Here is an 11,319-nt window from a genome sequence, read left to right on the forward strand (position 1 = left end):
ACTTTGGTAGAAAACAATAGAAAAATAGAATTCAATAAAAGTGATAAATTGTTGGCTCAGAGTGACCTGGGTATACCTGTACACAAATCACTGACAGTCAATGTTTAAGTACAGCAAGTAAGATGGCAAAGAGTATGATGGCTTTTAATGCAAGACAATCTGAGTAATGTAAGAAATAGAACCATAGAACACTACAGCACAGAAAACAGGCCATTCGGCCCTTCTAGTCTGTGCCGAAACATTATTCCATTAGTCCAATTTACCTGCACCCAGTCCATAACCCTCCAGATCTCTCCCTTCCATGTATCTATCCAATTTATTCTTAAAACTTAAGAGTGAGCCTGCATTTACCACATCAGATGGCAGCCCGTTCCACACTCCCACCACTCTTTGAGTGAAGAAGTACCCACTAAACCTTTCCCCTTTCACCCTAAAGCCATGTCCTCTCGTATTTATCTCTCCTAATCTAGGTGGAAAGAGCCTACTCGCATTAACTCTGTCTATACCCCTCATAATTTTGTAAACCTCTATCAAGTCTCCCCTCACTCTTCTACGCTCTTCTAAACTCAACTCCTGAAGACCAGGCAACATTCTAGTAAATCTCCTCTGCACTCTTTCAATCTTACAAATATCCTTCCTATAGTTAGGTGTCCAGAACTGCACACAATACTCCAAATTTGACCTCACCAATGTCTTATACAACCTCACCATAACATCCCAACCCTTATACTCAATACTTTGATTTATGAATGCCAGGATGCCAAAAGCCTTTTTTAAAACTCTGTCTACCTGTGGTGCCACTTTCAGGGAATTATGTATCTGAACTCCCAAATCCCTTTGCTCCTCCACACTCCTCAGTGCCCTACCATTTACTGTGTATGTTCTACCTTGATTTGTCCTTCCAAAATGCAACACTTGTCTGCATTAAATTCCATCTGCCATCTTCTGGCCCACTTTTCCAGTTGGTTCAGATCCCTCTGCAAGCTTTGAAAGCCTTCTTCACTGTCCACTACACCTCTAATCTTAGTGTCATCAGCAAACTTGCTGATCCAGTTTACCACATCTAGATCATTGATAAACAATGGACCCAGCACAGATCCCTGAGGCACCCCACTAGTCACAGGCCTCCAGTCTGAGAAACAATCATCCACTACCACTGTCTTCTGCCACACAGCCAATTTCGAATCTAGTTTACAACCTTTCCATGGATACCTAGTGTCTGAACCTTCTGAACTAACCTCCCATGTAGGACCTTGTCAAAGGTCTTACTAAAGTCCATGTAGACAACATCCACAGCCTTTCCTTCACCTACCTTCTTGGTAACCTCCTCGAAACAAGATTCGTTAAACACGATCTACCACGCACAAAGCCATGCTGACTATCCTTAATCAGCCCTTGGCTGTCCAAATACTTGTATATCCGATCTCTCAGAACACCTTCCAATAATTTACCTACTACAGATGTCAGGCTCACCGGCCTGTAATTACGTGGTTTACTTTTAGAGCCTTTTTCACACAATGGAACAACATGAGCTACCCTCCAGTCCTCCGGCACCGCACCATGGCTATCTGCCAGGGCCCCTGCAATTTCTACACTAGTCTCTCTCAATGTCTGAAGAAGTATCTTGTCAGGCCCAGGGGATTTATCTACCTTTATTCGCTGTAAGGCAGCAAGCACCTCCTCCTCTTTAATCTCTATATGTTCTATGCTTGTTTCCCTTCCTTCCATATACACTATGCCAGTTTCCTGAGTAAATACTGATGCAAAAAAACTGTTTAAGATCTCCCCCATCTCCTGAAGCTCCACACATAGACGACCACTCTGATCTTCTAGGGGACCAGTTTTGTCCCTTACTATCCTTTTACTCTTCATATACTTGTAGAAACCCTTCGGGTTTACCTTCACATTATCTGCCAAAGCAACCTCATGTCTTCTTTTTGCCTTCCTGATTTCCTTTTTTAGTATCTTCTTACATTTTCTAGACTCTTCAATTACCTCATTTGTTCCTAGTTGCCTATACCTGCTATACACCTCTCTCTTTTTCTTAACCAGATTGCCAATATCCCTTGAAAACCAAGGCTCCCTATGCTTGTTAAGTTTGCCTTTAATCCTGGCAGGAACATGCAAACTCTGCACTCTCAAAATTTCGCCTTTGAAGGCCTTCCACTTACTGAACACACCCTTTCTTTCTTTTTCAATCTTTTTATTGAATTTCAAATTAATATACATAACGTTGATAATTATACATATGATGCAAAGAGATTGGGATAACAATAATAACAGTTAATTTAAACTCACAAGGAGTAAAATATTTAATCTGGACCTCCCACAAACACATCCTTGCCAGAAGACAACTTATCCCAATCCACTCTTCCTAAGTCCTTTCTCATTTCCACAAAATTGGCCTTTCTCCAATTTAGAACCTCAACTTGAGGACCAGATCTATCCTTATCCATAATTAACTTGAAACTAATGACATTATGGTCACTGGACCCAAAATGCTCACCGGACCCAAAATGCTCACCTACACATACTTCTGTTACCTGACCTGTCTGGTTCCCTAATAGGAGATCAAGTATTGCATTCTCTCTTGTTGGTATATTGATTTAGAACACTTTCCTGAACACATTTGACAAATTCCAAGCCATCCAGCCCTTTCACAGTGTGGGAGTCCCAGTCAATATGTGGAAAGTCAATATGTGGGAGTCCCAGTCAATGTGTGGCCACACCTTTCCTGTTCCTCAGCTCCACCCATATGGCCTCTGTAGACGAGCCCTCTGGGCTGTCCTGTCTACGCACAGCTGTGATAGTTTCCCTGACTAGTAATGCAACTCCTCCCCCTTTCATCCCTCCCCTCATCATGTCTGAAACAATGGAACCCTGGAACATTAGGCTGCCAGTCCTGCCCCTCCTGCAACCAAGTCTCACTAATAGCAATAATGTCGTAATCCCAAGTGCCAATCCACACCCTAAACTCATCTCCCTTACCTACAATACTCCTTGCATTAAAATAGATGTACCTAAGAACATTTCTATCACATACAAACCTTTGATATCTGTCTATACCTGCAGTCCTTGCACAACCTTTCTCCTCCTCCACCTCACTGTCTGCTCTAACACTCTGGTTCCCCTCCCCCTCCAAATCTAGTTTAAACCCCCTGAAGCAGCACTAGCAAACCTACCAGCAAGTATGTTAGTTCCCCTCCTGTTCAGGTGCAAACCGTCCCGTCGGAAGAGGTTCCACCTTCCCTGGAACAAAGCCCAATTGTCCAGAAACATGAAGCCCTCCCTCCTGCACCAACTCCTTAGCCATGTATTTAGCTGCATGATCCTCCTATTTCTAGCCTCACTAGCTCGTGGCACAGGTAGCAATCCTGAGATTGCAACCTTGGAGGTCCTGTCCTTCAATTTTGCACCTAATTCTCTAAACTCTCTTTGCAGAACCTCCTCCTATCCACGTCATTGGTCCCTACATGGATCATGACATCTGGCTGCTCACCTTCCCTCCTGAGAATATCGAGAACTCGATCTGAGATATCGCGGACCCTGGCACCAGGGAGGCAACAGACCATCTGGGATTCTCGATCTCTCCCATAGAACCTCCTATCTGTCCCCCTAACTATGGAATCCCCTATCACTACTGCTCTCTTCTTTTCCCTCCTTCCTTTCTGAGCCGAGGACCTGTCTCAGTGCCAGAGACACGACCACTACAACTTGTCCCTGGTAGGTCGTCCCCACCAGTAGTATCTAAAACAGTATACATTGTTGATGGGAATGGCCACAGAGGTGCTCTGCTCTTTCTGTCTATACCCCTTCCCTTTCCTGACAATCACCCAGCCACCTGCCTCATTACTTTTAGGGGTGACTATCTCCCTGAAACTCCTGTCTATTTCTGCCTCTGCCTCTCGAATGATCCAAAGTTCATCCAGCTCCAGTTCCCTAACTCAGTTTGTCAGGATCTGCAGCTGGATGCACCTTTTACAGGTGTAGTCATCAGGGACAAGTGTGCTGTCCCTGACTTCCCACATACTGCAGATGGAGCACACGACTGCCCTAACTGCTCCCTTCATTACCTACTCCTAAGTTAATTAAAATAAAGGAACTTACCGGCCTTACCTCTCTAGGAGCAAGCTCTTCCTCAGCCTCTGCTTGCTGAAGCCTCTCAAGCCAAAGCCTCAGAGCTCCACTTCTACCCCCTGAGCCACTCACACACTGGCCGCTCCTCTTCAGTGGAGGCAACAAGTTGGCAACAAGTTGTGGGGTAATTTCCCACAACTACCCCATTTCCCTTAGATTCCCTGACTGTTTCAATCTCTTTCCTGAATATACTCATCGACTGGGTGGGGGAACAGACAGAATCTTCCACACATAGGGTGGGAGGAGGGGTGGAGTTGCCCACAAAATGAGCAAAGCTAGTTAATTCCATGATGACATCAACTTAAACACATTAAAATTATTAGTGGAAAAAAATGAAAATACTACTTACCTGAACAGTCTGGTAATCAGATGGATTAAATCCCTTCACCGTCACTTCCCTGAAAATTCGTGGCTCCAAATTATCTTTGGTCAGATCACAATGATAAATGATACCTGGAACAGATTTTCCAAAACCAACTTCAAATGACATTGAAGGAAGTTTTTTTTGTATTTTTAAGAGTCTTCCAAAAATAGATGGCCAGCAATTTGCTTCAATGCTGAAAACTTTCCTACAAGATTTAAGAATTGATACAAACCACTTTGTAGCTAGTAAAAACGGAACTATTTTAAAGCATGCACATCTCTGTTCCTCTCATTTTATGACTTATAGTTGCAATGCTTAGAGGTTAATAAAGCATGAAATCAAAACATTTTCCAAAAAACTGGAATATTAGCAATGCTCAGAAGAGAATTCTCTACAAAAAGCACAGATCTGGATTGAAGATAAAGCCATAAAGAGGTGCAGCATGGAAACCTAACCTACGCCAACCATCAAACACCCACTTAGACTAAACTTCTTGAGCAGGAGGGAAAGCAGCCATAAGTCATGGTACATGTTGGCACCAACGACATAGGTAGGAAGAGGGATGAGGTCCTGCAGAACGAGTTTAGGGAGCTAGGCAGAAGGCTGAAGAACAGGACCTCAAGGGTAGCAATCTCAGGATTGCTGTCAGTGCCAAATGATAGTGAAGGTAGGAATAGGAGGAAATGGCAGATGAATGCGTGGCTGAGGAGTTGGTGCAGGGGGCAAGGTTTTAGATTTTTGGATCATTGGGATCTCTTCTGGGGAAGGTGGGACCTGTAGAGAATGGATGGGTTACATCTGAACTCGAGGGGGACCAATATCCTTGCAGGCAGATTTGCTAGTGTGGTTCAGGAGTGTTTAAATTAGTTTGCAAGGGGGATGGGAACTAGAGGGGTAGGTCAGTGGAAGAAGTGCATGGAGTAAAGTCAGATCTAACATATAGGGAGGTTTTGAGGAAGGAGAAGCAGAGTATAGGGTATAAAAGTAGGAAGGTGGATGGGCTAAAGTGCATTTACTTAAACGCAAGAAGTATCAGGAATAAGGATGATGAACTGAGGGTGTGGAACTATGATATTGTGGCTCTTGCAGAGACTTGGCTGTCACCAGGGCAGCATTGGATACTGAATATTCCTGGATTTCAGTGTTTTAAAAGGGATTGGGGGGTGGGGGGGGGGGAAGAAGAGGAGGAGGGATGGCGTTACTGGTCAGGGACATGATTACAGCTGCAGAAAGGGTGGATAATGCAGAAGGATCATCTCTAGAGTCAATATGGGTGGAAGTTAGGAACAAGAAAGGAGCAGTTACTCCACTGGGAGTATTCTATAGGACCCCCAGCAGCAGCAAGGATACTAAGGAGCAGATTGGGAGGCAAATTTTGGAAAGGTGCAAGAATAACAGGGTTGTTATCATGGGAGACTTCAACTTCCCAAATATTGATTGGCACCTGCTTAGTACCAATGGTTTAGACGGGGCAGAGTGTGTCCAGGATGAATTCCTGTCACAGTATGTTGACAGATCGACTAGAGGGAATGCCATATTAGATCTAGTATTAGGTAATGAACCGGGTCAGGTGACAGATCTCTCAGTGGGTGACCATTTGGGGGACAGTGACCACCGCTCCCAAACCTTCAGCATCATCATGGACAAGGATAGAAGCAAAGACGACAGGAAGATATTTAATTGGGGAAGGGCAAATTATGAGGCTATAAGGCGAGAACTTGCGAGTGTCAATTGGGATGACATTTTTGAAGGGAAATGTACCATGAAGATGTGGTCGTTGTTCAGAGATCTCTTGCAGGATGTTAGGGATAAATTTGTCATGGTGAGGCAGAGAAGGAATGGCAGGGTGAAGGAACCATGGGTGACAAGAGAGGTGGAACAACTAGTTAGGAGGAAGAAGCCAGCATAAGGTTTTAGAAGCAAGGATCAGATAGGTCTCTTGAGAAATATAGGTTAGCAAGGAAGGAACTTAAGAAGGGGCTGAGGAGAGCAAGAAGGGGACATGAAAAGGCTTTGGCGAGTAGGGTTAAGGAAAATCTCAAGGCTTTTTTCACTTATGTGAAGAGCAGAAGGATGACGAGAGTAAAGGTAGGACTGATTAGAGACAAAGGAGGGAAGATGTGTCTGGAAGCTGTGGAAGTGGGTGAGGTCCTCAATGAATACTTCTCTTCAGTATTCTCCAAGGAGAGGGGCCTTGATGACACTGAGGACAGTGTTAGTAAGGTTAATGTTCTGGAGCATATTAGGACAGAAGATAAGTCCCCGGGGCCTGATGGAATATTCCCCAGGCTGATCCGCGAGGCGAGGGAGGAGATTGCTGAACCGTTGCCTAGGATCTCTGAGTCCTTGTTGTCCACAGGAATGGTGCCAGAGGATTGGAGGGTGGCAAATGTTGTCCCCTTGTTCAAAAAATGTAGTAGGGATAGTCCAGTGAATTATAGACCAGTGAGCCTTACGTCTGTGGTGGGCAAGCTGTTGGAAAGGATTCTTAGAGATAGGATCTATGGGCATTTAGAGAATCATGGTCTGATCAGGGACAGCCAGCATGGCTTTGTGAAGGGAAGATCATGTCTCACAAGCCTGATAGGGTTCTTTGAGGAGGTGACCAGGAAGATTGAGGGTAGTGCAGTAGATGTGGTCTACATGGATTTTAGTAAGGCATTTGACAAGGTTCCACATGGTAGGCTTCTTCAGAAGGTCAGAGGGCATGGGATCCAGTGAGGTTTGGCCGTGTGGATTCAGAATCGGCTTGCTGGTAGAAAGCAGAGGGTTGTGGTGGAGGGAGTGCATTCAGATTGGAGGGCTGTGACTAGCGGTATCCCACAAGGATTGGTTCTGGGACCTCTACTTTTCGTGTATTTATTAATGACTTGGATGAGGGAGTAGAAGGGGGGTTGGCAAGTTTGCAGACGACACAAAGGTTGGTGGTGTGTGGATAGTGTGGAGGACTGTCGAAGATTGCAGATGGACATTGATAGGATGCAGAGCTGGGCTGAGAAGTGGCGGATGGAGTTCAACCTGGAGAAGTGTGAGGTGGTACACTTTGGAAGGACAAACTCCAAGGCGGAGTACAAAGTAAATGGCAGGATTCTGGTAGTGTGGAGGAGCAGAGGGATCTGGGGGGGGTTCATATCCACAGATCCCTGAAAGTTGCCTCACAGGTGGATAGGGTAGTTAATAAAGCTTATGGGGTGTTAGCATTCATAAGTCGTGGGATAAAGTTTAAGAGCCGCGAGGTGATGCAGCAGCTTGACAAAACTCTGGTTAGACCACACTTACAGTACTGTGTCCAGTTCTGGTCACCTCATTATAGGAAGGATGTGGAAGCGTTGGAAAGGGTGCAGAGGAGATTTACCAGGATTCTGCCTGGTTGGAGCTAGGGCTTTACTCTTTGGAGAGGAGGACGATGAGAGGAGACATGATAGAGGTATACAAAATACTAAGAGGAATAGATAGACAGCTAGCACCTCTTTCCCAGGGCACGAATGCTCAATACAAGAGGGCATGGCTTTAAAGTAATGGATGGGAAATTCAAGGGAGATATCAGAGGGAGGTTTTTTTTTTTACCCAGAGAGTGGTTGGGGCATGGAATGCACTGCCTGGGGTGGTGGTGGAGGCAGGTACATTGGTCAAATTCAAGAGATTACTAGGTAAGCATATGGAGGAATTTAAAATAAAGGGATACATGGGAGGAAGGGGTTAGAGGTTTAAGGTTGGCACAACATTGTGGGCCGAAGGGCCTGTATTATGCTGTACTGTTCTATGATATAAACCATAAGGATGTTGCTGGGACTGGAGGGTTTGAGTTATAAGGAGAGACTAGATAGGCTGGGGCTGTTTTTCCTGGAGAGAAGGCGGCGGAGGGGGAACCTGGCTTATAAAATCATGAGGGATATAGATAAGGCGGATGGTCACAGTCATTTTCCCAGGCTAGGGAAATCTAAAACCAGAGGGCTTAGGTTTAAGGTGAGACGGGAAAGATTTAAAGGGGACCTGAGGATAGATTTTTCCACACAGTGAGTGATGGGTACATGGAAGGAGCTTCCAGAGGAAGTGGTGGAGGCGGGTACAATTACAATACTTAGGAGACATTTGGACAGGTTCATGGTTAGGAAAGGTTTAGAGGGATATGGGCCAAATGCAGGCAAATGGGACCAGCTCCATAAAGCATCTTGGTTGGCATGGAAGATTTGGGCCAATGACTCCATGACTATCCCAATCCATTTTATTCTCTCCACATTTCTATCAACTCTCTCCACCACAGATTCTACCACTCACATACACATCGGGAGCAATTTATAGTGGCCAATTAACCTACGAATCCACACACTTTTGGGATACAATGTTATGTAAATCACCCAAAACAATAAAACTGAAATACTGATATACATTAGAAGTGAGAAAGTGGTGGAGACAACACTTAAAGCTTGTTCCATCATTCAACAATATCATGGTTGATCTTCCTCAGTTCCCTTCCTGCACGAGTCCCAGATACCATGCTTCCCTAGATTACTAATTCCATTAAACTGAGACTTGATTAAGCATTCAAAGCCTTCTGTGGAATAGATTTTCAAAGATTCACAACCTTCTGAATAAAGAAATTCCTGACCTCAATTCTAAATGATTTATTGCTTATCCAGAGGTCATACGAAGTTCCGGACCCTCTCACTAAGGTAAACAACTTCATCCATTTTGCCAAGCTCATTCTGAATCTTTTGTTTCAATGAGATCCTCTCTTGTTCTTGTAAATTTCCAGAGGAAATAGGGTCATTCTACTTAACCTTTCCTCATGGACAGTTCTCTCGTCCCAGAAATCAGTATAGTAAACCTCTGTTGCAAGTGTCTTTGAACATTTAATCTCCATTTTAAAATACGTTTTTCAGTTCTTCTGCTAAAGCAGATAACCTCACTTTTGGCAGCACATATAATCCATATACAATCTTACCCACTTGCTTTCCCTGTCCACATCTCATTGTAATTCTGGCATTTTCCTTGCAGCCTAATTTCCCATTTTTTCTTTGTATCCGCAGCAAATTTGGTCCCTTCATTGAAGTTAATTAATATATGTTGTAAAATAGCTGATGTCCAAGCACATAATTTGCTTTTTATGCTAAACAGCTGTGTTATTGCAACCAGTAGTTTAAACAAGCACTTCAGAATGCAGCTAATCAATATAATAAGTAAAACCAAATGTCACAGTTTACTGCTACAATTTATATGTCACACATTCTATTATAGTATTTAAACTATTCATTTACTCTTTTTCAGAGTTGTAGCATTTTATCATCACTGCTGAGAATGTAGCAATTAAGCAAAATACCATACTGTACAGGAAGCAAGAGTGTGTCTTGGAGAGATAAATACAATAAATATTTTAGTAAAATGAATAAAAAATGTTCATTGTAAAATAAAGTCATTATTACAAAATACATTAGTTCAATGTCCGTCTTAGTGGAAGCCTACTTATTAATTTAAAAGTCCAATTGTTTTTTTCTACTTTGTACTTCTTTTATGGGATGAGAGTATTGCTGGCAAGGCCAGCGTATACCGCATCTCTCCACTTGCTCTTTCAGAGGTTGAGGTAAGCCACCGCCTTAAACTACTTCAGTCCTTCTGCTAGAAGTACTTGCACAAAGCTATTGCATGAGGAATTCTAGGACTTCAACCCAACAATGATAAAGGGATGTCAAGTTATTTCCAAGTTAGGTGGAGTTCCAGTGTACTTATTACCCATGTTCCTCAAGGTTGTGGAGATCAACGGTTGGGAAGTGTTATCAAAGTAGCCTTGTTAAGAAACTACAATGCACTATAAAGATGGCATACACTGTAGTCACAGCTGTCTGGTGGTGGAGGGAGTGAACATTTAGCCTGACAGATACTGAACTAATAAAGCAGAACAGTCTGTTCTGGTTTCTTGAGTGCTAGTGGAGCTGCACTCAGTCAAGTGGCGAGTATCCCATCAAATTCCAGACATGTGCCCTGTAGTTGGACAAGCTGTGAGGAGTTACTCACAGCAGAATACCCAGCCTCCGACTTGCACTCGCAGCCATAGTACATGTATGGCTGGTCCAGTTACATTTTTGATTAATGGTGAGTAGGTAGAAGATTCAGTGATGGCAATGTTGTTGAATGACAAAGGTAGGTTGCTAGAATGTCTCACTGGACTTGTATGGCACAGAAGTTCACATTATCACAAGCTTGAATGTTGTCAAGGTCTTGCTGTATAAAGGTAGGTGATGTAAATGGAATTAAAAAATCATCTGCATTTATCATCACTTCTGACATCACAGAAGAAGAGTCATTGATGAAGCAGCTAAAAATGGCCAATTATAGGACACTTCCCTGAGGAACTTCTACAGCCACGTTCTAGAGCTGAGGTGACAACTTCCAACAATCACAACCATCTTCCATAGTGCAAGATATTATTACAGCCACTGAAGAATCTTCCCCTGGACTCCCATTGACTTTAATTTTCCTCAAGTCCTTTGATGTCACACTAGATCCAATGGCAGAGGTGAATGCCAGAGATGAGTGATTGCCCTTGATATCAAGGGCAATCACTCATCTCTGGCATTCACCTCTGTCTGCACTTGGCCAAGGCTGCAATGAGCTCTGAAGCCATGTGGCACGGCAAACACCAAAATGAGCAGCAGTGAGCAATGAATTGGTAAGTGATAATTAATAATGTTGTCAACTACACCTTCCCTCATTTTCTGATGATTGAGTGTGAATTGATGGATCAGTCATTAACCAGATTGAATTCTTTATGGATGCAATGTACCCACATTGTTGGGTAGATGCCAGTATTGTAACTATAC

General features: G+C 43.5%; 1 protein-coding gene across 2 annotated transcripts in view; it reads right to left on the reverse strand.

Annotated features, from left to right (window-relative positions):
* Nucleotides 1-11,319, reverse strand: part of LOC127574774 (prolyl endopeptidase-like) — a 116,741-nt gene that overhangs the window by 54,422 nt on the left and 51,000 nt on the right. For both annotated transcript variants that reach the window (XM_052024081.1, XM_052024082.1), the window contains one exon: nucleotides 4,487-4,590. In XM_052024081.1, the coding sequence (XP_051880041.1) occupies nucleotides 4,487-4,590 (104 nt within the window). The remainder of the gene's footprint in view (nucleotides 1-4,486; nucleotides 4,591-11,319) is intronic.

Source organism: Pristis pectinata, chromosome 10 (genome assembly GCF_009764475.1).
Source record: "Pristis pectinata isolate sPriPec2 chromosome 10, sPriPec2.1.pri, whole genome shotgun sequence".
Taxonomy (NCBI): Eukaryota; Metazoa; Chordata; class Chondrichthyes; order Rhinopristiformes; family Pristidae; genus Pristis; species Pristis pectinata.